This window comes from Eptatretus burgeri, chromosome 18, assembly GCF_056783735.1.
Source record: "Eptatretus burgeri isolate ZD-2024b chromosome 18, Ebu_testis_v1, whole genome shotgun sequence".
Lineage (NCBI taxonomy): Eukaryota > Metazoa > Chordata > Myxini > Myxiniformes > Myxinidae > Eptatretus > Eptatretus burgeri.
The window spans coordinates 4,129,386-4,156,865 of record NC_140978.1 but is presented as its reverse complement, the minus strand read 5'-3'; the positions used below and the strand labels follow the sequence as shown (position 1 = coordinate 4,156,865).

Below are 27,480 nucleotides of genomic sequence, written 5' to 3'. Positions count from 1 at the left end.
CGATACGTGTGTTTAGTCCTGATTGATAATGATCGTGTTGGGGGAGCGGAGAATGCCGATCGACATCATATTAAAAAAAATTAATAATTTTCACATCATAATCATATGTACGTTCATTTAAATACGTACAAGTAGGAATTTAAAAAAAAACGATGCGTGCGGAACGTGTTATGAAGGAAACTCTGTGGGCAATGGAAAAACGAGAATGATTAAAGCCACGGAATACAGAACGAAGGGCTGGATTGATTCGACGAGAGATCACGTGGTCCGGCGAGACGGGGGAGCGAGGCTCTGACGTCACACTCCGTGCTGCTGCGGCAGAGTAAAGGGAGCGGCGAGCGAGATATAATATAATATAATAATAATAAAATAATACAATTCACAACCCGTGGATATTTTTTCCCGACGTCATCCCCTGTTATCCCGCTGTGTCTGGAACCCGACGGCTCGTTGTCCCTGCTCGTCCGAAGGTTAGAACGATCGTGCACCAGGTTACGAGGATGACTGCGAACAACGATTTTGGGAATCCGCTTCGGAAATTCAAATTGGTGTTTCTCGGCGAACAGAGCGGTGAGTCGGCGGCACGAGCACGTACACGCACGATAACCGTACGTACGTACACGCAATATAACCGTGGGTACGTACGTACACTCATTATAACCGTGGGTACGTACGTACACGCATTATAACCGTGGGTACGTACACGTATTATAACCGTGGGTACGTACGTACACGCATTATAACCGTACGTACGTACACGCACGATAACCGTACGTACGTACACGCAATATAACCGTGGGTACGTACGTACACGCATTATAACCGTGGGTACGTACGTACACGCATTATAACCGTGGGTACGTACGTACACGCACGATAACCGTACGTACGTACACGCATTATAACCGTGGGTACGTACGTACACGCATTATAACCGTACGTACGTACACGCACGATAACCGTACGTACGTACACGTATTATAACCGTGGGTACGTACGTACACGCATTATAACCGTACGTACGTACACGTATTATAACCGTGGGTACGTACGTACACACTTTATAACCGTGGGTACGTACGTACACGCATTATAACCGTACGTGCACATTATAACCGTGGGTACATACGTACGTACAAACATAACTGTGGGTACGTACGTACACACATTATAACCGTGGGTACGTACGTACACGCACAATAACCGTGGGTACGTACGTACACGCACAATAACCGTGGGTACGTACGTACACGCACAATAACCGTGGGTACGTACGTACACGCACAATAACCGTGGGTACGTACGTACACACATAACCGTGGGTACGTACGTACACACATAACCGTGGGTACGTACGTACACACATTATAACCGTGGGTATGTACGTACACACATAAACGTGGGTATGTACGTACGTACACACATAACCATGGGTACGTACACACACAACCGTGGGTACGTACGTACACACATTATAACCGTGGGTATGTACGTACATACATTATAACCGTGGGTATGTACGTACACGCAATACAACCGTGGGTACGTATGTATGTACATTATAACGTGGGTACGTACACGCAATACAACCGTGGGTACGTATGTACGTACATTATAACGTGGGTACGTACATACACACATTATGATCGTGGGTACGTACGTACACACATTATGATCGTGGGTACGTACGTACACACGATAACCGTGGGTACGTACGTACACGCATTATAACCGTGGGTATGTACGTACACACATTATAATCGTGGGTATGTACATACACACATTATAATCGTGGGTATGTACGTACACACATTATAACCGTGGGTACGTACGTACACACATTATAACCGTGGATATGTACGTACACACATTATAACCGTATGTACGTACACGCACTATAACCATATGTACACTATTATAACCATGGGTACGTACGTACACGTATTATAACCGTGGGTACGTACGTACACGTATTATAATCGTGGGTACGTACGTACACATAACCGTACGTACGTACACACACGATAACTGGGTATGTACGTATGTACACACATTATAACCGTGGGTATGTACGTACGTACACGCACGATTACCGTGGGTACGTACGTACACACATAACCGTGGGTATGTACGTACGTACACACATAACCATGGGTACTTACGTACACGTATTATAACCGTGGGTACGTACGTACGTACACGCATTATAACCGTGGGTATGTACGTACACGCATTATAACCGTGGGTATGTATGTACGTACATGCATTATAACCGTGGATATATACGTATGTACACACATTATAACCGTGGGTATGTACATACGTACATGCATTATAACCGTGGGTATGTATGTACGTACACGCATTATAACCGTGGATATATACGTACGTACACACATTATAACCGTGGGTATGTACGTACACGCATGATAACTGTGGGTATGTACGTACACTCATAACCGTGGGTATGTACGTACACGCATGATAACCATGGGTATGTACGTACTACACGCATTATAACCATGGGTATGTATGTACGTACACGCATTATAACCGTGGGTATGTACGTACTACACGCATTATAACCGTGGGTATGTACATACTACACGCATTATAACCGTGGGTATGTACGTACACGCATTATAACCGTGGGTATGTATGTACGTACATGCATTATAACCGTGGATATATACGTATGTACACACATTATAACCGTGGGTATGTACATACGTACATGCATTATAACCGTGGGTATGTATGTACGTACACGCATTATAACCGTGGATATATACGTACGTACACACATTATAACCGTGGGTATGTACGTACACACATTATAACCGTGGGTATGTACATACGTACATGCATTATAACCGTGGGTATGTATGTACGTACACGCATTATAACCGTGGATATATACGTACGTACACACATTATAACCGTGGGTATGTACATACATACACGCATTATAACCGTATGTATGTACGTACATGCATTATAACCGTGGATATATACGTACGTACATGCATTATAACCGTGGGTATGTATGTACGTACACGCATTATAACCATGGGTATATACGTACACGCATTATAACTATGGGTATGTACGTACGTACATGCATTATAACCGTGGGTACATCTGTACGTACACGCATTATAACCGTGGGTATGTATGTACATACACATTATAACCGTGGTATGTCCGTACACACATTATAACTGTGGGTATGTATGTCCGTACACACATTATAACCGTGGGTATGTATGTACGTGCACGCATTATAACCGTGGGTATGTACATACGTGCACACATTATAACCGTGGGTATGTACGTGCATGCATTATAACTGTGGGTATGTACGTGCATGCATTATAACTGTGGGTATGTACGTACACGCATGATAACTGTGGGTATGTACGTACACTCATAACCGTGGGTATGTACGTACACGCATGATAACCATGGGTATGTACGTACTACACGCATTATAACCATGGGTATGTACGTACACGCATTATAACCGTGGGTATGTACGTACTACACGCATTATAACCGTGGGTATGTATGTACTACACGCATTATAACCATGGGTATGGACGTACTACACACATTATAACGTGGGTATGTATGTACACGCATTATAACCGTCGGTATGTACGTACGTGTACGTACATAATTATAATGTGGACATAGCGGGTGATTTATTTATTTTTTATTTCATTGACGTCATAGTGATCATATGTATATGTATATATATATATATATATATATATATATATATATATATATATATATATATATATATATATATTCGCGGCGATTGACGGGGCTCGGTGATGGTCTTGGTGGTGATTTTGGACGGGGGAGATCCGTGGCGGCATGCCCGCAGCTATAAGGGCGTCTCCCGGTTGCTCATGGCTCCTCTGCATCCGTCTCGATTAAAGATGCATGATGGAGTCGGTGGAACGTTCATGTACACTTTCTCTGCACCATCATTCATTTGAAGTCCTTTTTAAAGCATGGTCCATTGTGCACCTGGTGCATCATTTCAGGGGGCTCATGGTAGTCTGCAAATCAGGTAGGAACGATGGTGACTTAAAAGGATGCTTGCTTGAACGCCTACCTCAAGCTAAGATAGCAAGTGGGTCGCGGATGGTGATTTAGAATCCCTACAATTGATCCCCCCCCTCCTCCCCATTAAACCTGGCAGGTAGACGAGAGCACCAGGTAGGATTGAAATGCTCGTTTCCACCCACTACGTCCCCTCCCTTTGATTTCCAATCTCCATCTTTATACCCTCTGCCCCCCCCCCTTCCCCTTCCATTGATATATTCGTTCATCATTTCCCTCCACCATCATTTCTCCCCAGATATCACGTACCGAAGATTGTACGGTATGACGTAATATTTGGATACAAGAGTTCAAAAGTTATCCAAAAGGAATGACAAAACAATTGTCACCATAAAATTGCATTGAACGGATGATGACGTCATCGGCAGTCAAATCTTTAGAACAGAGGGAAACCACAATGTGTCTTTCACATTTAACAAAAACTTGTGGGCATTAAGTTTCCATAAACGATCTAGCAAACTTCCGAGCTTAAATACACTTTCTCTCCTTGCTGACGATGTAGCATTTGACGTCATCGTTCGCTATACTATATACAATACAATGGGGGTTCACGTTACTCGATGTGTCATGTTCATAATATTCACTGAAAATATTCCTTTCCTCTTTTTGCCAATTCAATTCAGATCCCCTAACATCTCTTCTCTCTCTCTCTCTCTCTCAGTTGGTAAAACCTCCCTCATCACGAGATTCATGTACGACAGCTTTGACAATACCTATCAGGTATGCAAGTCTGAAGTTGTATGTTTTCAATGGCATAGCTTGTGCTGGGGATAAATATCAATTATCATTTGCTTGACGTCTCAATTGTAATGAGCAATGTTGCAAAAAAAAAAATAAAAAAAATTTCACCTCTTTATGATTTTAAGGGAAAGGGAAAGTATAGTAAATGTCCTTGAACTATTGACGTGGCACAAATACGAACACTTTTCCTGCCAAACGTGACGTCATTTTGAAGCACCTGACTTTTTGACCAGATTGTCCATTTTTAGTTTGACGGACTTTTTCGATCTTGACATTTGTCATCACTGTTTTCCTTCATACTCTTCCGTGCAGGCCACTATTGGCATTGACTTCCTCTCCAAAACCATGTACCTGGAGGACCGCACCGTGAGTATCGTATTGAATATGGTTTGGCAGATTATAATCGGTGGTTTGTTCTCACAATAGCAAGAACAGTGAATCAAACCTCGTGGTTTTATTTTATGTTTTTCTTCCTCTTCTTCTTCCTTCGAAACAAAACAAAACAAAACTGTTCTATATCCTTTGTGCATCATTTTGTTTATTTTCCTCTTCCCATCATCTACCTCCACTTGTGAATCTTCCGGGACCCATGCAGGTGCGGTTGCAACTTTGGGACACTGCGGGACAGGAGCGCTTCCGCTCGCTCATTCCCAGCTATATACGTGACTCCACCGTTGCTGTGGTCGTCTATGACATCACCAGTGAGACGATAAGCGTTTTGGCATCTTTATGCCTTCTGTGACCTCTTACGTGAATTTGCACATCTTTATTTTCTCATTCACGCGTGGAAGGTACCAATCGTTGTGTCTGTCTGCTACGTAAACTGTCATCTGCAGATGTAAACTCATTTCAACAAACTGCCAAGTGGATTGACGATGTGCGAACCGAACGTGGCAGCGACGTCATAATCATGCTGGTTGGGAATAAGACAGATCTTGCTGACAAGAGGTATCTTTTTGTTGTTTCAGGATTAGATATGTTGCCTCATTACCTCCACCACCAAATGTGAAGGAGTTTATGTTTTCACCCCTTTTTGTCTGTCTGTCTGTCTGTCTGTCTGTCTGTCTCTGTCTGTCTGTCTGTGTACAGAATATCTCAAAAAGTTGTGGACGGATCCGGATGAAATTTTGTGGGTAGGTTGCGTGTGGACAAGGACGAACTGATTAGATTTTGGTGAAGATCCGGATCCAGATCCGACTACTAGAATTTTAAAAGTGATTCTTCACCTTTGAGAGATGGGGCCAAAAACGAAATATAGCACGATATTTCAAAAATGTATTGGGCCCGATATGTTCTCGTGGATCAGGCATTACGTGGTGGAGGTATGCGCTCCACCGAGTGCCCTTGTAGTTTTCAAGTGTAAGCACCCAATGTCAGCCACACATTTTCCTTAACCTGCTGGTTTTAGTAAAAGCTGAATCTTTCCTATTGACCCTTGACCTTCGTTGCAGGCAGATTGCTACGGAGGAGGGTGAACAGCGTGCACGTGAGCTGAGCGTCATGTTTATTGAGACAAGTGCTAAGACCGGATACAATGTTAAGCAGGTATTTCTCCCATGCTCATTATTTGAATACTTTGCAACCCTTTGTATCTGGTATATTTGTTTTGGGTTCTTCAAAAAAAAACAATGTTTTCTTTATAAGCTGTAGTTTAATTGAAGCATTTGCATTACGATCGCTAAAAACTGGTTGTTGTTGGAAAGATCCGTCATCAAAACTGAAGGTACCACCAAACGGTGTAGTTTCTCAGCAGGCAAGGCTCGGGGTCCAACATTCTGACGACTTGATAGTCTTCATCCAGGACTGTGCAGGCATTGAGTGCCAGGAGTGATGTATCCAAAGGAGGTAGAGTGATAATATGGCTGGAGCAAAGGAGGTGGAGCAAATGCAGAGTATAAAGATGGTATCCATCCATCGGGACCATATTCTGTGCAGAGCATTGGTGCTGCCTCGGCAGTCTCCTTGACTATTGGGCACAATCCTGGACGGGTCGCCACTCCAACCCAGGATACCAGCAAGCAGGCACTCATTTTGCCAACCTTGGAAGGATGACAGGCGGAGTCAACCCCACCTCGTATTAATTCAGCAGCTGAAGTGGGATTTGAATTCAGGATCCTGGGATCCCAAGCCCACCTCCCTAACCATCAAGCCAACACCAGGAATCTATAAAGATGGTATAGCTAAGGATAATTAATTGCCCACAAGGAGTACATTTTTATTATACATTACCGGACAAGATTTTGATACACTGGAAAATCCTCTCGTCCTCTGAGTAGACGTCTCCTCATTGTGTTGTGTGGTAACACATCCTACTGATGAGCAGAAGCAGCTTCATGTCACTCTCTGCTGATCTGAAAATGATTAATTTTGGTCTAATAAATGGAACATCCTTCATTCCTGGAAAATCTCAGTCTCATGCTGTCGCTCCAGAAGGATCATCAAAATACCCCACCTATCTATTTCCATGGTCAGCCACTGAAATAGGTTCAGTTTCTTGAACATCTTGGCCTCATCATCAGCTATGACCTTTCCTGCGTTGAACATAAACCAAAGCAGATCTCCAAAGACAGACTCGGACTGGCATCTTCCATCCTAATTCTTTTCTTGAAAAATCAGAGCTATTCAGTCTCCAAAGCCTATGTCTATAGCTCAATGGAGTACTGCTCTCCAGTATAGGCTGGCACGCCAGCATCACATCTGTCTCTCCTGGACTCTTTGGAGTTTATAACTTTCAACATTATTGGAATCTCCCATGATGAGACCAACACACAAGACCTGTTGCTGTCACAACACAGGCAGGTTTACCATCTCTGTTCCAGCTAGCTCCCTCTGCCCCCTGACCATCTCTAACAACTCAGCAATGCATGTGTTCTTCCAGTAACCCTCCTGCTGAAACCTCGAAAATCCTGCTGACTACACACCTCAACTCTTGTTTCGCCCTTCTGTAGAATAGCCTTCCAGAGATTCTATCCTTGTCTTACCTCCAGGGCTTCAAGCAGGTGGTATACTACCATCTAATATCATCTCCCACCATCTTTACTGCTCCCCTCCCCCTACCTATTAAACTTTCCTAATACAATCCTGTGACTTGCAATTTTAATTGTTCGTTCTCTCTATCTCTATCTCTATCTCTATCTCTATCTCTCTTTTTTTTCCTTGCTTTTTGTGTCCAACTCTTGCCAAGTGTCCTCACCGTTAGGACATATCCTCCATGTTCTTGCTCTTCCATGAATGCCAATTTTGCTAGGAAAAAGAAAGATGAATTGGGCAAAGGGTGTAAGTTGGTGTAGTTAACTCTGCCACCGAAGGTGTGGAAGAGCAGACAGCAGCTGAATTGCCGTCTAAGTTGAAGGCCCTTGTGGAAGTTTGGCATTTAATGTTTTTTTTTTTTTTTTTAGTTTTTAATGCCAGGCAAGCTAGTTTTTAATGTGGATGGAACCGGTCTTTTTTGGAAGAGGTTGCCGTCCTGTATGTTGATTTCTTGAGGAAATGCGGCATGCCTCTGGCTCTGCCTGACACTCCTCGGCAGCCATGCTACACGAGACTTGAAGTTAAAGCCCCTTCTTGTGTTCCATTCTTAAACACCATGGGCTATGAAGGGTTATACACAGGGGTTCACATAACTGGTACTCAGGTACTCATGCATGGTAAAAAAAAATCTAAATACGTACTTCAAAGATGCTCAGCTCAGAAGCATACCAGCACAACAGAGGCTTTTGATGGAAGGTTTTCTCATCTAGTGCAGATAAGATTCCTCCGTGATAATTCTGATATACTGTGATTTCAAAAATTAAGATTATAAATAAAAGATTAAAAGTTGTATTGTTGCGGGGCCGGGCGTCAGCGGCAAGCACGACCGCTAGATGGAGCAGCAGTCTGCTCCACCGATCACCCGGACTTTATAGGTCGTCACCCAGGATAACTCCGGAGCCGACAGGTCCCTTATCGGACCGAAGTTCACCAATAGGTTGACCACGTGGGTTAGGGTCAATTGCCAATTTCAATTTACCGAAAGACCCACATCGTCCAACTACCGGGGAAATTCACCCTCGACGGCGCCCGTACGGAACGAGCCGTGAGTGTGCTCGAACCGTGTGCGACCCGAGCAGACGGTCACCGAGCTTCCGTCGGTCCAAATGTCCCGTTACAGCGGCAACAGCCTGGCTAATTCTCCAACATGCACCGTGTTAAACCAAGAAAAGAAACACAAAATGAACCGATACATTTAACACATGGGTTTATTTATAATGGGGCAGGGGAGCACGCAAGAAGCAGAGCTATCCGAATAAAGAGATGCACATATGTACAGCAAGGCACTTAAACAATTGCTACTTAATTGACTGGCACCACACACACACACACACACACACACACACACACACACACACACACACACGAAACGGACCCAAAGTGGTCTTTATTGAGGCCTGTCTCGGACCTGTCCACCTCTTGTGGTCTTCGAGCTGATTCGAACCTGGCACCAGCGAGAGGCGAGCCGAATCCAGACACCAGCGAGCCGCGAGCGGCCTCCTCAGCTCCGCTCACCCATCGTCCTGGCCACCAAACCTCTCCTCAGTATCTACATAGACACGGCGCGCAACCTTTGCGGCTCTGGTGGGGGATCGTGTCTCTCAGGCTCGAGATCTTGATCTTGAGGAGGAGGAGGAGGAGGAGGAGGAGGAGGAGGAAGAGGAGGAAGAGGATTTCGGTCTGAACGCGCCGCACCCTTATTCACCCTGTCTCCGGGGAGGATGCCTCCGCTCTCCCTCGCTGGACGGTTTTGGCGCGCACAATCTTTCGGCGCCCTGTCACTGGCCAAAACGAGCAGCAAGTCCGTCGATTGGCCCGGGGGGGGGGCATGGTGACGTCACGCGGACCGCCTTCTCCACCGTCACGAGGCTCCTCCCCGACTCTGCCCACCAAACAGCCAGAGGAACTGTATTCTGCGTGTGCTCTGTCCACGTACGTGCTGACACGCACGCAAACAATGGCGCCAGTGTGAGGAAGCGAGGTGAAGGCGTGTTGTTGTAGTTGATGGTGGGATAAAAATAAAAGAAAACCCTGACTATTAAAATAACTTCACAGCACATGAACATTTAATTACCCATTAGACACGGGACGGGGAGCTATCTATCCACATTTACTTATCAAAATAACAGCTATAGGACCTGTATGTTGAGTGCTCATGGCTTCCAGATTCGCAACAGTATTATAACTTGTACCTTATACGATAACAACAAAAAAAAAGATCTAAGGAGAACACCGGCGGGAAGAGGAAGAAGAGGAGGCTCAGGAGCATGCAGAACAAAAACTACAGCGGTTTGTGAGTGTCTTGACTGGAGTGGACGTTCTGAGACCGCTTACCAGAGGAGTAAGATGCATACAAAGCTGAGAGGTGCATTAAAAATCAGAGTGGTGATTGGGAAAGCAGACGAGTGTGCTCGAAGCTGACAACATTTTTTTTCATGAGTACCAAACCATTTCTGCTGCTACTCATTGGAGAACCGAATTTTAAAAAGTTTTTTTGTTAACCCCTGGTTATACAAAAGATCACCCACCTGTCATCTGGAAATCTAACCAAAAGGCTTGGGTGACGATTGGTAAATATACAAAATCTATATATATTTTTAATTACTAATATTTATTAGTTTAATTGCCGAGTGTACATTCATGTTTTGATGTTATTACAGTTAATATGCCTCATCCTTATGTCCCCGAAGGTAGCTCGTCTACCCTGGAATTAGCACATCCGATCCGTGTGTCCTCATTAACACGATGCTTTCTGAGCCCCCTTCTGTGAAATTGCTATTGCGCGAATCTCTCAGGAATCTATGCTTTGTGCAAACCAGGGGATTAATGTATTGATGCAAAATCTCATTTTGAAAGTCCCAGCCAACGCCAAGATACAGCTGAGAAATTGGCAGGAAAAGATAAACTTGCGTGGTGGTTTAGTATTCCTATGGGCCTCAGAAACCCTGCGGAACTATTAAAAATTGGGAGCACTAATTGTAAGCCCTGCAATAGGTACAACCCTCTCCTATCCTATATGGGGGAGGCTTGAACCTTAATTTTCCTCAAAACTCTTCCATTCCAAAAAAATATCTCCGAAACTAGGCAAGCTTTTTGAATTCTGTTTGCGGGAATCGAACGGGGCATTAGGAGAGATGAATTACCGCACATATGATACATCACTATAACATCATATCAATTTTTATGACATCATTCCTATTTTTTGACATTTTTTGTTTGGTTGTTTCACAGCCTACAGTTTTCATCGAAACTTCCTGAAACTTGGCATATATATGTAGAAATACCCTGCGCAAACAGTAACCATCTCCGATTTAGAAAATTCCTCCTAGAAAAAAAGTTATGACGTCAAAATATCTCCGCTAATGGAAATCGCCTAAAAAATTATCTCAAACTAGGCAAGCTTTTTGAATTCTGTTTTTGGGAATTGAACAGAGCATTAGCAGAGATGAATTACCGCACATATGATACATCATTATGACGTCATATCAATTTTTATTACGTCATTCCTATTTTTGGACATTTTTTTGTTTCACAACCCAGAGTTTTCATCGGATCTTCGTGAAACTTGCCATGTATATGCAGAAAGCCCACGCGCAGGCAGTAACCATCTCCGATTTTAGAAATTCTTCCTAGAAAAAAGTTGACGTCATAATATCGCCGCTAATGGAAATCGCCTATACCAATATCTCCGAAACTAGGCAAGCTGTTTGAATTTTGTTTGCTGGAATCTATCCGGGCATTAGCACAGATAATTTATCGCAAACCTGATACATCACAATGACGTCATATTCGTTTTTATGACATCATCATTCAGAAGACGAGGATCTTAGCTCATTCGAGCTTGTTTTTAGAATAATTTTATCTCTTTTGTGAATTGTTTCCAACTCTTGGGCTGAAGCACGTATGACAGATGGGTTCTTGCCTTTTAAGCTTCTAAAGAAACTTGTTTAAGGTGCTGCAATGTAGCTACAAAGCCCCACCGAGAAAGTAATGCCAATTTGGTTGCCACTTTTTATTTTTTTGGGGGCCATTTTTCTTGCTAGTTTATCACCCTAACATCAAGAGGAAATAGTGCAGCTATCACTAATGAAGAGAAGGCAAATTATGATGCAAGGATGCCAGAAAACAAAACTAAAGGAAGAAAAAGCCCAAAGCTGGATCCATTCCATCACTTCCAAGCCAAATATCTAAACAAGGGCAGATGGGATTGTAAACGGCAAATGATAAAGTTCTTTGACTCCATGAAGTATTCACAGTTCTTTTTCATCATGTACAATTTCTGTTTTCATGAACTAACTCAATACTTGAGTTGCGCGAATACTTGAGTTGCGGACCTTGAGCGCCCTGCAAAAATATAGTGGGGACATATCGCAGACAATAAGACCACCGACCAGCCTGCGGTATGAGAGTGAGAGGCCCAAAGACAGCCTCATCGTGGGAGATACCAATGATTCTAAATGCCTTGGTTTCCACAGCATGAAGACGAGAAAGGTATGAGGCAGGAGCACCAGCCCAGAGGGGAGAGCAGTACTCCATCAGGCTGCGGACAAAAGCTTTATATGCGGTCAGGAGTTCAGGTGGGCCAAGGAAGGACTTTGCACAATGGAGGATTCCCAGTCGGCGACTGGCTTTTGAGGCCAGGTTGGAAGTGTGGCTTTCCCAGGAAAGATCATGGCAGATGGTGAGATGCAGAAGCTCGAATGAAGACTTCTTCGTGATTATTGTTGAGAAAGTAGATGGGGGAGGGGTGGGGTGGTCTAAACGGTCCTTTCGGAGAGACATGGTGAGAGTGTGAGATTTGTCAGGATTGAAAGACATGTTCCATGATGTTTGTGATTTGTTTGTCACTTTGGCCATTTTGTGATGTTTGTCACTTTGGCCTCAATTTTAGAATATGTTTTATAACTCGATCCTTCAAAATGACTATCATTCAATCAAATATGTATATTTATGATAGCTCAACAAGAGATGGTCGCTCCATCCACAAAACTTGTCGGTCACCGATTTATATTTTGCCAAATTAATCACCCTATTGGCAATCAGGTCTGCCATCAAAAAAGGTAAAGCTTAGGATAGGATGGGTACCAAATCCTGCCTATAAAGCACCACAAAACACCTTCCAGAAGTAAAGTGAAGGGGAGGGAGATATCTCTCATACCATGTCGAGGTGGATCATTGGAGTTGGGTTCATTCCATTATGAAATATAATGCAACTGTCCAGAATATATGTATTTTTAAGTATTGGTAGTTTATTTTATTCTGATGTAATTTGGAGATAATGCAAAGTCAAAGTTCAAAAAGTTTTGATTTGTAGGTTTTGATCAATGTTGATTTTTTTTTTTCTTTTTTAACTTTACATCCTTGTTGGTAACTTTATTAATCGGGCATGCATCATTAAATCGGCTATTTTTGAGTACTGCATTGATTTTTGTCCCATTCCTTGTCGTGTTTGATGTCGTAACGATCAATAGCGTCGTCCTTCTTTTTCTGAAAGCATACCTCTTGAAAACAATGATAGAGCTATTGGGCTATTGGAGGGGAGCCAGAGATAACAAGAACTGGCAACAGAGCCTCGTGATTTCATCATCATATACAAGGATAATTTATCAAGTTGCGAATTTCGTCGTGAACTTGATTAATTTGTTTGTTTTTTAAATAAATGAATCGTGTGCACTTGTGTGGTTATATTATAAAGCATTTATCAAAATGCAACTCGGCATCACCAGGGGAGTAGTTTTTTTGACTTGGAGTTGAAATGAAAGAATAAATGCAGAAAAATATTTTTCACTGTGTTGATACATATTGTTGTCACTAGCTGTCGACGACCACAAACGTTTGGACTATTGTTTTGGTTTGAGAGATGGTCTTCACTACGAAGGACTCAAGCTGGGTATCAATTACAAGCAGGACAAAGACAGTATCTTTCCTAGTTTGCAAGGTTACTTGAGAAGAAGGAAAATAGGTGTTCTAAGCTACATAAAATGTTCATTGAAGTCGATGGGAAAAATAATTCACTCACTGTTTTACTCTGTAAAAATAATTTTTAAAGTTTTGTGACTCGTCCCTGACCTAAGGTTGCCACGTGTTCAGGTGTCAGAAACTGAATCTCGCTCTGGTGCACGTGTGTGCCTGGGCCATACCCATATCTATAGCACGTCTACAAGTTGAACAGCCTCTGGTGCGATGGAACAATGTGGGTAAGGGAAGTCAGCAAGCTCTAATGACTCACTAACAACAAATTACCATCAAAAATAAAAAAATTGCCATTTTTTTGGATGGATTCTGGAGCATGGAAACTTGATCATTTTTACCAACAATCATGTTAAACAATCTTTCTCTCCATAACTATAGCAACTCATTAAAACTGAAAATGAACATATTAAATCCAAAGCAGCATCCTTCCAAGAGACGCCTTAGAAAATCATTTTAAACGATACTTTTCAATCTAAATATGGTGAATATAACTTATTGTGATTGTGATAAGGACTAAAAAAATCACAACATACACTTACAAACACAAAATCAACACTGAAGAAATCCAACCCTCTAGCAACCTTACACTGTAACAAAGACATTAAGGAATCGTACTTTCTACTCACAAACATAAATTCAACTCCAGTGAAATTTAACCTCCGAACACTCACAATACCCTGTGATGAGTGTGATAAATATTTTATCAAAAGGAAACGATAAAGAAGGAAACTATTTGTAATCAAAAGGAAACTACAAAGTCCAATAGAGCATGTTGTTCTTCTTTTGGCTGCTCCCGTTAGGGGTCGCCACAGCCGATCATCCGTTATGATCCGCATACTGATTTGGCACAGGTTTTACGCCAGATGCCCTTCCTGAAGCAACCCTGGTCGCCTCTTACGACACAGGGAATAAGGATTGGGTTTCGCTATGAGTCCGGGCTGCCCTACACCCTCTCATAGCGCAGCCCAGCGCAGAGCACCCGTCTTTAAGCGATCCTCCAACCCAAGCCTCCGAGTAGCCAGATTACAGGCGCACGCCTCTACGCCCGGTACAAAGTCCAATAGAGTATATACCTCCCTATATATTGAAAGAGGAGAGAAGGAAGAAATTGATGCTTATTGGAGTTGGGCAGGGGTGGGATGTGGACTTGAAGAAGAAGGGGGTTGAGGACACAGTCACATTTTGCATTCCGGGGAATTTCCACGGGTCCCTGCCATTATGCTGTCAAAAGACATTCCTGTCAAACTCCTTTTTATTGGGAACAAATTCCTTTCCATCAGCCCTGTGGAACCGGGTTATCTGCCCAACTAATATAAATACAATGACTTATGTTGGAAAGGATGGTTCTCCCTTCGATATACCTCAATAATACGGGACTTTTAAAATGACATATGAAGGCTAACGAGGCCTTTCACACATGCGCTGTGCGTGCGTTTTCAGTGACTCACTTCTGCTATCACGGGGCACTTTTAACCTGCTGTTGCTCGTGTAAAATCTTGAATTCAAATTGTCTTTTATACATAATTTTCAGCATTTAAACAAAAGAGTGGCAATTTCAAAAAGATTAACCATAATTGTTGTGTTGTTGGATGCAAATCGGATTCACGAATATCAAACTTAAATATGCAATTTGGTGTCTGTCTGTCTGTCTGACCACGATACATTCGGTCATTACTTATCCAATGTCAACCAAACTTGCCAGGGGAACTGAGGGTCACGCCAAAGAGGTTAAAGTGACTCAACTTGCCCCCTTCCCAAGGGGGATTTCCACCTTGGACAAACTCTGTGTTCAGGTGAATAAATAGCTCAGCATGGTGTTTTGTGGGCCACACCTACCCGAAGTAAAAATTATTATAACTACGCACATATTAATCTGTCGATTCTTTCCAACGTTATGAATACCTCTTTTTAACAGTCACTACTGTTGTTGAACATGAAAATTTTTTGGAGGAAACCCGACATCCTTGAGACATTTTATGGCAATATTATCACATTCCCCACAGCCTAACGATCCCAGCCATCTGAAATTGCGAGACCTCCAGGTAAGGTGCTCAAATGAGTCTTGATGCATGAATGCGGTATTGCACTGCCTGTCCAATTTTTCTAGCCATATGATTTTGTGAAATGTACATGGATTGTTTAATGACTCGTATCTTGGGGCCTCCCTCATATGTCATTTCTCCCGGCCATAGCTTTAAGTTTGACGTGCGATATTGCTTCTAACGACCTCACTGCCCAATTGTGATCTTCATTTGATGCATAATCCCATTTGTCATGCACTGTCCAGCCTGGGTTTGAATTTTGACCCAGCTATAAACTGTCATCCCAGTGTTTCACAGGCAGGGTGATTCACCAATGTGTGCCATCCCTCAGATGGATGTTAAACTGGGCATCCCATCTGCCGACATAGTCGTGGCCAAAAATATTGGCACCCTTGCAGTTTTTTTCAAATAACTCACAATTTTCTCGAAACATAAGTCGAAATTGACAAAAGTCTTTTTTGTCCACAATTCTTTATTTCACTGTTAATATTACAGAACCTTTGTTTTTGACTCAGAACTTAATAACACCTTTAAAATCAGAAAATAAAAATAAATGGCATTAACAAAGTTATTGACACCCTTGAATGAATATTTGGTAGTACACACAGCCTTTGGACAAAATAACTAGTCAAGCACTCCCTCAAGCCATGAATGAGCTTCCTTCACCTCTCTACCGGTAGTTTGACCCACTCTTCTTGTGCAAAGTGCTCCAGTTGTCCCATATTTGAAGGATGCTTTCTCCCAATTGCTGTTTTCAGATCTCCCCCCAGGTGTTCAATCTGATTTAGATGTGGACTCATTGCTGGCCACTTCAGAACAGTCCAGCATTTTATCTTGAACCATTCCTAGCTGCTTTTTGAAGTGTGTAATTGGGGTCATTGTCCTGCTGCAAGACCCATGACCTTCGACGGAGACCCAGCTTTCTGTCACTGGGTTGAACATTGCGCTCCAAAATGCCTTGGTAATCTCCTTATTTGATGATGCCATGCACACATTCAAGGCACCCAGTGCCACAGGCAGCACAGCAACCTCAAAACATCACTGAACCTCCTACATGTTTGACTGAAGGGAAGGTGTTCTTTTCTTTGAAGGCTTCATTTTTTTTTTCTGGAAACATAAAGATGATGTGCTTCACCAAAAAGCTCTAATTTGGTCTCATCTGTCCACAGGACATTCTCCCAGAATGATTTTAACTTGTTTAGGTGTGTTTTGGCAAACTCCAGTTGGTCTTTCTTATGACTCTCTCTCAGCAGTGGGGTCCTCCGAGGTCTCCTACCATAGAACCCCCTTTTATTGAGTTGGCGACGGATGGTGCGAGTTGAAACTATCGTACCTGGTGTCTGAAGGTCAGCTTAAATCTGTTTGGCAGTTGATCAAGGTGCTTTCTCCACCATTTGAACAATCCTTCACTGCAATCTTCGATCTAGTTTTCTCTTGCGGCCACGTCCAGGGAGGTTGACGACAGAGCCATGGGCCTTAAACTTCCTGATAACATTGCGTACGGTGGACACAGGAACATCAAGGCTTCTGGAGATGGACTTGTAGCCTTGCAATTGTCCATGCTTGGCTACAATATTGTGTCTGACCTCAGACAATTCTCTGATTTTATTTCTTTTCTCCATGTTCATTGCAGTACACAGAATGACTCCTTTTCTCTATTCAAACTGATTTATTGAGTGATTTTTATATTACAGGCACCTGCACCTCACCAAAAGTGAGTTCATTTCCAAAGTAAAGGAGAATCACCTGCTTGAAATTCAGTTATTTCTAACAACTTCTAAAAGGCGCCAATAATATTGTCCAGGCCATTTTAGGATTTCTGTGTGGAAGAAGCTTCGCTTTATTAATTTTTTTCAGCTTTTTTTTGTTTTGTTCCACTGCAAAACAGAGAAATACATACACTGATGAGCCAAAACATTATGCCCATCTGCCTAATATGCAGTTGGTCCTCCGTGTGCCGCCAAAACAGCGCCGACCCACCGAGGCATGGACTCGCCAAGACCCCTGAAGGTGTTCTGTGGTATCTGGCACCAAAACATAAGCAGAAGATCCTTCAAGTCCTGTAAGTTGCGAGGTGGAGCCGCCGTGGATCGGACTTGTCGGTCCAGCACATCCCACAGATGCTCAATCGGATTGGGATCTGGAGAATTTGGAGGTCAGGGCAACACCGTGAACACTTCGTCACGTTCCTCAAACCATTCCTGAACAATGTGTGCAGTGTAGCAGAGCAGATTATCCTGCTGAAAGAGGCCACTGCCAGCCATCAGGGAATACCATTGCCATGAAGGGGTGTACCTGGTCTGCAACGATGGATAGGTAGGTGACGCATATCAAGTTGACGCCCACATGAATGGCCGAACCCAGGGTTTCCCAGCAGAACATTGGCCAGAGCATCACACTCCCTCCACAGACTTGTCCTCTTCCCACAGTGCATCCTGGTGCCATCACTTCCCCAGGTAAAGGCACACACATACACGGCCATCCACGTGATCTAAAGGAAAATGGGACTCATCGGACCAGGCGACCTTCTTCCACTGCTCCAAGGTCCAGTTCTGACACTCGCGTGCCCATTGCAGGCACTTTCGATGGTGGACAGGGGTCATCATGAGCACTCTGACTGGTCTGTGGCTTCGCAGCCCCATACGCAGCAGGGTGCGATGCACTGTGGATTGTTACACATTCCTCCCATGACCACCATTAAATTTTTCTGTGACTTGTGCCACAGTAGATCTTCTGTCGGTTCGGACCAGACAGGATAGCCTTCGTTACCCTCGCGCATCAATGAGCCTTGGGCGCCCAACACCCTGTCGCCAGTTTGTGGTTTGTCTCTCCTCGGACCACTGTCGGGAGGTACTCACCACTGCTGACCGGGAGTACCCCACAAGCCTTGACGTTTCAGAGATGCTCTGACCCAGTCGTCTGGCCATAACAATTTGGTCCTTGTCAAAGTCGCTCAGGTCTTTATTCCTGCCCATTTCTCCTGCATCCAACACATCAACTTCAACAACTGACTGTTCACTTGCTGCCTAATATATCCCACCCCTTGACAGGTGCAATTGTAACAAGATAATCAATGTTATTCACTTCACCTGCCAGTGGTCATAATGTTTTGGCTCATCAGTGTATGTGGATACCAAAATATATTTTTATTTCAACAATTTTCGGGAAGAAATGGTACATTGTTTGAAAAAAGTGCAGGGGTGACAATATTTTTGGCCACGACTGTGAGTTGGTGGACATTAAACATCTGTGTCGAGTCGGTAAGCTACCACCAGCACCCTAAACAAATTCCAAATTCCTGCTCTAACCTGAGTCGAATGTGAGGCCTGGCCAACTGGTTTGTGAAAGACTTGTGCCAAGCTTCCCCTGGCAAACCTAACAACAGCGTGGGGATAATTGTTTCTGTAAAGAAGAATGTTAACCCACCACCATCTGCATTTTAATGGCTGGTGGAGATGCACACACATGATCCCCACCCCCCCCCCCCCCGGTCAGGTCAGGTCACATCAGGTATGGGAGCATGCGCCGGAGCAGTGCGTCACTGCTTCCGCTTTCTGCCGGTACACCAGGGGCCTCCATCTGGCCATCCCCCAGGCAGATGCCTGGCCCATCCCCATCTCCTTGAGATGCTGATCAACCTGCTGCAACCACGAGGCACGTAGTCTGCCCATTGACCTCCTCCACTCACGAGGCTCCCTCGCTGAGAGAATCTGGTGAGCAGGATCAGCATCAGGAAAACGAGCCACATGTCCATACAGCCATAGCTGTTGCTCATGGACTATGCAGGTAGCAAATCTCATTTGAGTCTCTCTCAGCAAACGATCGTTAGACACAAAGTCCGACCAACGGTAACCAAGGACCTGAAGACTCGGACTTTCGTCCTCCCGCACAGGTACCGGCAGCACCACATCCCATGATCCAGTGAATCCATGACTCCCCAGGCCTGACCCAGATGTCCATTGACCTCTGGCCCACAGCCAGCAGACATCAATATCACTGCCAAGGTAAGTGAATCTCTCCACGACCTCAACATGCTCAACACAAACAGGCACAGACAGGACAGCAGCATCCAAGATGTCATTGAAAGCCTGGATCTTAGTTTTGACCCAGGAAACCCGTAATCCCAGCGGTTCCAACTCCTCATTCAGCACCTCGAGGGCCCCTAAAAGGATATTGAGAGTCTCTTCAATGATGACTGCGAAATCAAGGTCAGAGATCTTGACATTCCCAAACAATGCACTGCAGCTTGATCTCTCTGACATCTTCCCCAGAATCCAGTCCACACAAGTGCTGAAAAGTGTGGGGGCCAGGGCACACCCCTGACGAACTCCAGTAATAACTCCAAATAAGTCGAAGATGGCAGCACATCTCACAGCACTCTCAGTTCCAGAGTATAGCTCAGACATCAGATTGATCAATTTTGGTGGCACCCCACAAAGACCAAGAATTCTCTAGAGGGCGTCCTGATTCACTGAATCGAACACTTTGCAGAGATCAACATCGGCTGCAAACAGTCCCTGCCGAAACTTTCATCTCCGTTCTGTGAGGACCCGAAGGGCAAGGATACGGTCAATTGTTGAACTCTTTGGTGTAAAGCCTGACTGCTCTGGGTGCTAGTGCTCAAGCAGATGGTGGCGAATCATATCAATAATTATCTGAGCAAAGACCTTGCCTGCACTGAGAGCAGTGTCACCCCTTGGTAGTTGTTGCAGTCCTGGCGATCACCCTTCCCTTTCCAGAGCGGGACAACAAGGCCCCTTTTGCAGTCAGTTGGGATGATGCCTGTGTTCCAGGCAGAGCACAGAATTGCATGCAGCAACATGAGTCCAGCATTTCCACCAGCGTTGAGAAGTTCAGCATGGATGCCACAGATCCCTGGAGCTTTACCCCATTTCAACCGGTTCACCGCAGCCTGTGTTTCCACAAAGGAAGGTGGATCACAGTTTATTGGAGGGTCAGCAATCGGGATTGTAACACCCCTGACATCCAACTCGACAGCTGGTGGATCAGCCTGGTGCAGCCACTCAAAGTAACCGGCCCAGTGGGCCTTCACTTCGGACTCCACTGTCAAGTGCCCACCACCCTCTGCTCTAACTGCAGTACACCGAGGGATGGGCTTGGCCAAATTCAATGCGTGAATTCCCCTGAAAGCAGGACGAGAATCACTTGACCACAGCCGATGCTCTACCTCAGATTCTACCGATGCTCAGATTCCTCACACATAGGCCTTCTTGTCCACCCTTACCACACGTACAGTTTTACGCCTCAGCTCCCTGAATAGCTCAGCTCTGCCACTCAGCCTGACCCTGTGACTCGAGTCAATGGTATTTAAGTGTGCCTTGAGATTCAAAATTCTTCTTCGCCCAAATAAGTTCCAAGACATCCACCGGCAACGTCTAGGACAGTGGTCTTGAAGGCACTCCACAACTCTTCAGGCTCCCCCAAATCACTCAGACCCCCCAATTCTCCACTCAGCCTGTTTGCAAACTCCTCGGCTACCCTCTCATCCTTGAGCTTGCCAACATCCAACCTAGGCTGGGATGGTACCATTCTCCTGGATTTAAGCTGAAACTTTAGAGTTGCTGTAACAAGCCTGTGGTCAGTATTGAGGAACTGAGCACTCCGGTAGACCCTGCAGTTCTGGATCATCCTCCAGTGACCATCAACGAGCACATTGTCAATTGCCTTTGCCACACCGCCAGCATTGGAATACCAAGTCCAGTGATGAGCTTATGGGTGTTAAAACAATGAACCAGCCACCCTAAGTCCATGACTTCTTGCAAAGTCAAGGAACTTAGTGCTATTCTGGTTCACAGTTCCAGACCCATGGGGACCAAAACACGTCTAATAAGCATCCCTATCAGTTCCAATCGATGCATTGAAGAGTATCTTTTTGTATCCATTGATATAGATCTAAGAGTATCTTTATACATTGAAGAGTATACATGACTCGAAGAATATCTCGCCTGGGACATTGATCAATCACAGATTCGACCTTGGCAAAGAATGCGTCCTTCACGGTGAGATCACTCGCCTCAGTCTGAGCAAATACAGAGACCAGGGAAATGACACCCAAGGAGTGACGAATCCTTTGTCTCATACGCTCGTTGACCGATGTTTCCTCAACGATTATTGGAGTCAGCTTATTGGACACAGCTACAGCAACTTCTTGGGAATGGTAACCATCACAATGACCAGATCAGTAGTAGGCTTAACTGCCCGCCATGATCTCACCGCAATCTGGGCTCTGAATCTCAGAGAGAGCTGCAATACCAATGTCGAAACGCTTGAGTTCAGATGATAACAGAGACAGGTGATCATCGTCTCTTTGGGATAGGACATTACAGGCACCCACCCGAAGGGACCGCCTCAGGTTAACCCAAAGGAGACCAGCGTCTGGTGGACAACACCTCGGCACCACCCTGACACACAGTACTGCAATCTGACCCTGGAAGGTTATCTGTGAGCCGTTGGCTCACAAGGATCTCCTCCGCCCTTTGACAGGTTTTGATCTTCATCCTACTGGGTGTGCTTATTGTCCACCCTCCTCACCAAGGAACTTGGTGGGGCAAATGCTTTAGTCACCGACAACATGACCATGGAATAGGTTAGTACAGGTTTACACGGTACCTGGAGCAAGTCACAGATCTGATCTGACCTGACCCCCCCCCACAACCCCAATCCTTCTAAAAGTCCCCTCCCACTCCCCTGGCTACTCCTGTATGGAGCGGGTGTTTCTAGTGTACAAGTATCCATAAATTCCAGAAATATCTTTAAATGTGAAGTGACAATTTCCTGTTGATATGCAAGCAAGCGATAGGATAACGCAACACGCACGCACGCACACACATGGAGGTGGATACTTTGAGATGTGGTAGGTCTTTGTTTCACCTCTTGAAACCCACCCACATGTGGAGATAGCAATAGTAATAGATGCTATTATCAAATATAGTTTATCTTGTGGTGCCAGAACGAAACAAACAAGATATTATATATGTAACAGCCCTCACAGCTCTCCCCCCCCCCACCCGCCTTCCCAACATGATGTATAGTGAAATATCATCTTAAAAATTTGACTTGCCTGTCGATATTCAGAAACACCCAAACCAGATATGGTGTGTTCCTCCAACTCTTTTGTTGAAGCACACCCCAGCTTTCTCTCGGGTAGTTTCGAAGTATGTTTTTTTTTTTTTTAGATTTGTGAGCCATTTTTGGTAACAAATCTTTAGACCGTGGGACGACCTCATTTTTGTTTAAAATTCGTTCACGACTTCTGATGCATGATGTAAATCTCGCATCAAAAGATGTATTACCAGATCAGAATGTCAAATGTACTTGTTCTTTTTGTCAAAAGTTGCACTTCTTCTTAGAAATAATCAAAAAATTTAACAATTAATTGAGATGTAAAACGTGTATTTTTCGTGGCATACTTGATTGGTCAAAAAAAAAACATCGCATGAAATGGTATTGACAAATCAAATACAACAATATACGTGTATAGATGGAAATCACATTTTGAACTAGAAGGGCTCTCGGTGGAGCGCATACCTCTGCCATGTAATACCTGATCCACAAGAAAATATCGGGCCCAATGCACATTTTTGAAATATCATGCTAAACAGTACTATATCGTTTTTGGCCCCATCTCTCGCTGGTGGAGAATCACTTAAAAAAATTAAATAACTCTCGTATCTAGATTCAGATTCAGATTCAGATCTTCACCAAAATTGAATCAACTAATCATGATCAAACACCCAACATGTACACCAAGTTTTGTCCGAATCAGTCTGCAACTTTTTGAGATACTGTGCTATATATCATTTTGGTCCTATCTCTCAATGGTGAAGAATCACTTTAAAAATTCTGGGATCCGGATCTTCAGCAAAATCTAATCAGTTCGTCCTCGTCACACACCGAACCTGTCCATCAAATTTCATTGGGATCCGTCCACAACTTTTTGAGATATCCTCTACACAAACAGACAGACCGAGAAGGGTGAAAACGTAACCTCCTTCACCTTCGGTGGTGGAGGTAAAAAGGTTGTCCCAAAACATGGACTAATGAGCTCTTTTTAAATGTTGATGTTTTTGACATGGTCCCCTGGACTTGTAAATTATGTGATTTAATTGGAGAAGAGATTTTGGGTTGATTTTTATATGCAATAACTCCAGAAGAAAAAAAAAACAATTACAATCCAACAAGAAAGATAGAATTAAGAGGAAATTACAGCATTTACCTCTGCCACTGAAGGTGTACGGAGTAATTGGATCGAGAAGCAAATGCTCAAGAAGGAAAGACTGGAAATTTGGGGAGGCTGAGGTGTGGTGGGGTTGGGAAGAGAACCCCAGGGAAGAGTTAAAGTAATAAGTAAAAATGATGGTTTTAGATGAGGGATGATCCAAGTTTTAAATTTGTGGTCAACATCATTGTTGTTTGATCTACTTTTAATTTCGTTATTTCTTCCATAAGATTAATTTGGTATTTTTCACGTTTGTTATGTTTTCTGTTTAAATACGAGCTGTGATTTTCTCCATTCTTTTGTCTAATTTTTACTTGGTTCTATTATCAGACATTTGGAAAGAGTAAATGTATTTGAAAATATTTTCTATGGCATCTCTGACAAGGAAGCCGTTGACGAACTAATACCTTATTTTTCAATTTTTGATGAGTTACTATATTTGAGAAAGATTGTTTAAAATGATTTTTTATTTAAAAAAAAAAAATGGTCAAGTTGCTTTGCCCCAGAAACGTACTACTAATATCCTTCCACCCATATATCCGTACATACGTCTAAAAATAAATAAATAAATATTAATTGGATGTGGTCCAGAACCATTGGGTGATTGAAGTTTGCCAACTTCCGTTACCCACGTTGTTCCATCGCACCAGAATCTGCTCACCTTGTAGTCATGCAGTCGATACGGGTACAACCTTGGCACGCATACCGGAGGGAGATTCAGTCCCTTTCCACCTGCATCTGTATCACTGTCAGCCTTGGGCAGGGGAGGAATTTGAAACCCTTTTTACTGATTGAAAAAGGGAGCAAATTCTTCCTTTTCCCCATCGACTTCGATGTTAATTTGATGTGCCTTCGAACCCCGATTTTCATACTACTCGCCACCAACCTGCGTTTCAACATTTTCTTCAACTTGAATCAAAGGTGAACAATAATGCTATCCTGATAGCAGTCTTGGGTGCAATGGTCTGAACATATTGTAGTGTATGTGTGTGTGTGTGTTTGTGTGTGTGTTTTTTTTAAAGAGGAGATGAGGTACAACCAGAAAATGCAGCTCAGAGCAGGTCAGCACGTTTAACAGCACTTTCAATTCCAGACTGGACCTTAAACTGTCACCATGGTGCTCTTCCAGGCAGAATGAGCCAGGCTAACCAAAACACCCTCCATACACATATAACAAATCGATGCTGCTCCAATTTCCCCCGCCATCCCCAATACTCCTCCTCTCACAGTGAAGGCTGTTCAGTTAATTTCTCAGATTATCATTGATGATATTTGAATGCAGGTGCATGAAAATATTTTGCACAATACTCAGTTAAGACTGCAACCGTGATCTATACTAATCAATACTAACACTAATTTAATTATCTGAAAATTAGGATGAGGAAGGGAGGAGGTGTGGTTGCTGGGGTGGGGGGGGTGAATTATTTGGTGAAGGAGGAGGTGCGAGGGGTTTGAACTAGCAATGATTGTTAACATTTGATTCGTGTTGTGACCTGTTTCATAAGCCTCGTCTTTCTTTCCTTCTCTTTTACACCTTTCATTAAAGGGATGTCGACATATTTGGCAGTAGATTGATGTGATGTTTTTTTAATGGAATGACAAATCCAAAATTGTAAAACTCCACCCACCTGTCTTAGCTCTTCAGGCGTGTTGCAGCCACCTTGCCAGGGATGGAGAATGCCGAGGAGAAAAGCAAGGAAGACAGTATCCTTACAAAGAGTTTATTTTAATCGCATGAAGTTCATTCTAAAATGTATTTGGAATGATAAGATGATGGATGCTTCCTCAGGTGATGACTTGGTCCTTTGTGTTTGTCATTTCAGAAGCTGAGCTGACAGGATAGCTCAGAGGTAGCGCACTCACTTTTGAGCGATCTAATCTGGGTTCAATTCCAGACCGGACTTTAAACTGTCACCATCGTGTTCTTCGAGGCAGGATGCTGCATCAATGAGTATGCCATCCTTCAGAGGGGACGTTAAGATGGTTATTCCAAATACTAGCATTTTTGAATATATATATATATATATATATATATATATATATATATATATGTTTTCTTTTTTGTTTGTTTGTTCTTTACATTGACATAAGGTTCACTGGGGAGCTTGTTTATTAATTACATGCAGGACAAAGGCATGAAGAGTCATCAATGTACTTTTTTTGCAAAAACTACAATGCCATTTGTAGACAATTGGGCAAACATGTGGGATTTGAGACTGAATTCCACCCTGCATGATTCGTGAGCAAAGGGTTTGGATGGGAATTTTGTCAAGCCAATTTGCTTGTAAACGTTAACTATCCCACATCACCCTTTAAAGAAGATGTCATTGTGTGTCAATACCCTGGCTAAGTTTTAAATTCCTGCTCTAATTGAGCAACAACCTGTCCAGGGTAAATTTTCAGTGATGTAATGGAAATGTTCACAACCAGTCATGGGCCCTTAGCCCCTTCCTCCCTCCCTCCAGGGAATAAAATCACAGAAACTGGGTTCAAAAACTTAATTTCAATCAAGACTAATATTGATAGGCCTTCCTGTTTATGGATGTGGTCATGGTCAAATTTAAAACAAAACATTATTGTTATGTGGTCCTTTGTCCAAAGCTATTTTGCTCCTTTTTCCTTGACCTCTCAATCTTAGTGATTGACATCAATTTGGAAAAGCCAAAGGAACCGCCAGTGAACGAGGCATCCTGCTCCTGCTGATATCCCATCTCTCTGTGCACCCTGGGTTTCAAAACCCTACACCTCTGTATCCCCAATCCCTATCCTTCTCTCTTTTCCCATGGAACCCCACATTTAGTGTCGGTGCTTGTCGCTCTGCCGGTAATTTTTTTCCGTTATATAGGAGCCGGGAGCAAAAATGAACATAATTCAAGGTGTCGTATATATTGCAGACAAACCGTGGCCTGACATGCTTTTGCATTTTGTTTGACGTCTAACTCTTTGGATTATGTGCTTGGTGCACCAAGACCACCCAGGTCAGACCCATCACAGCTCTCGCTCAAATTCCCACTGCCCACGCTTACCTTTGGATTGAAAATTACTTTTTTCATATCCGTATTTTGCACATTAATCGGTGTTGAGACATCGTGGCTCGTTTCTCTTGGAATTATGATTTCGTGCTAATGTACATAACTTATTTACTTGGTAATTCTAGTATGTCGCACCATCAGACCATGTGTGTTTTTGGCTGTACTGTTGGTTTGTTTAATTTTTATAATTAATTTATTATTTAATTTATTTGTTTGTTCTTACTTGTGCATGTGGCAGTTTCGTATGAAACACATTTCGTTCAAAAATAAACTTTACAGATCAGCCAAA

At 43.4% G+C, this 27,480-nt stretch overlaps 1 protein-coding gene across 1 annotated transcript; it reads left to right on the top strand.

Moving 5' to 3' along the window:
- The first annotated feature begins 256 nt into the window (after nt 1-256).
- Nucleotides 257-27,480, top strand: LOC147008494 (ras-related protein Rab-6B). The gene is made up of 8 exons (XM_085863611.1): nt 257-570; nt 4,796-4,854; nt 5,188-5,241; nt 5,471-5,576; nt 5,712-5,823; nt 6,327-6,420; nt 25,797-25,863; nt 26,798-27,480. The coding sequence occupies exons 1-8, from the start codon at nt 501-503 to the stop codon at nt 26,860-26,862; spliced, it is 627 nt and encodes a 208-aa protein (XP_085719737.1). The 5' UTR covers nt 257-500; the 3' UTR covers nt 26,863-27,480.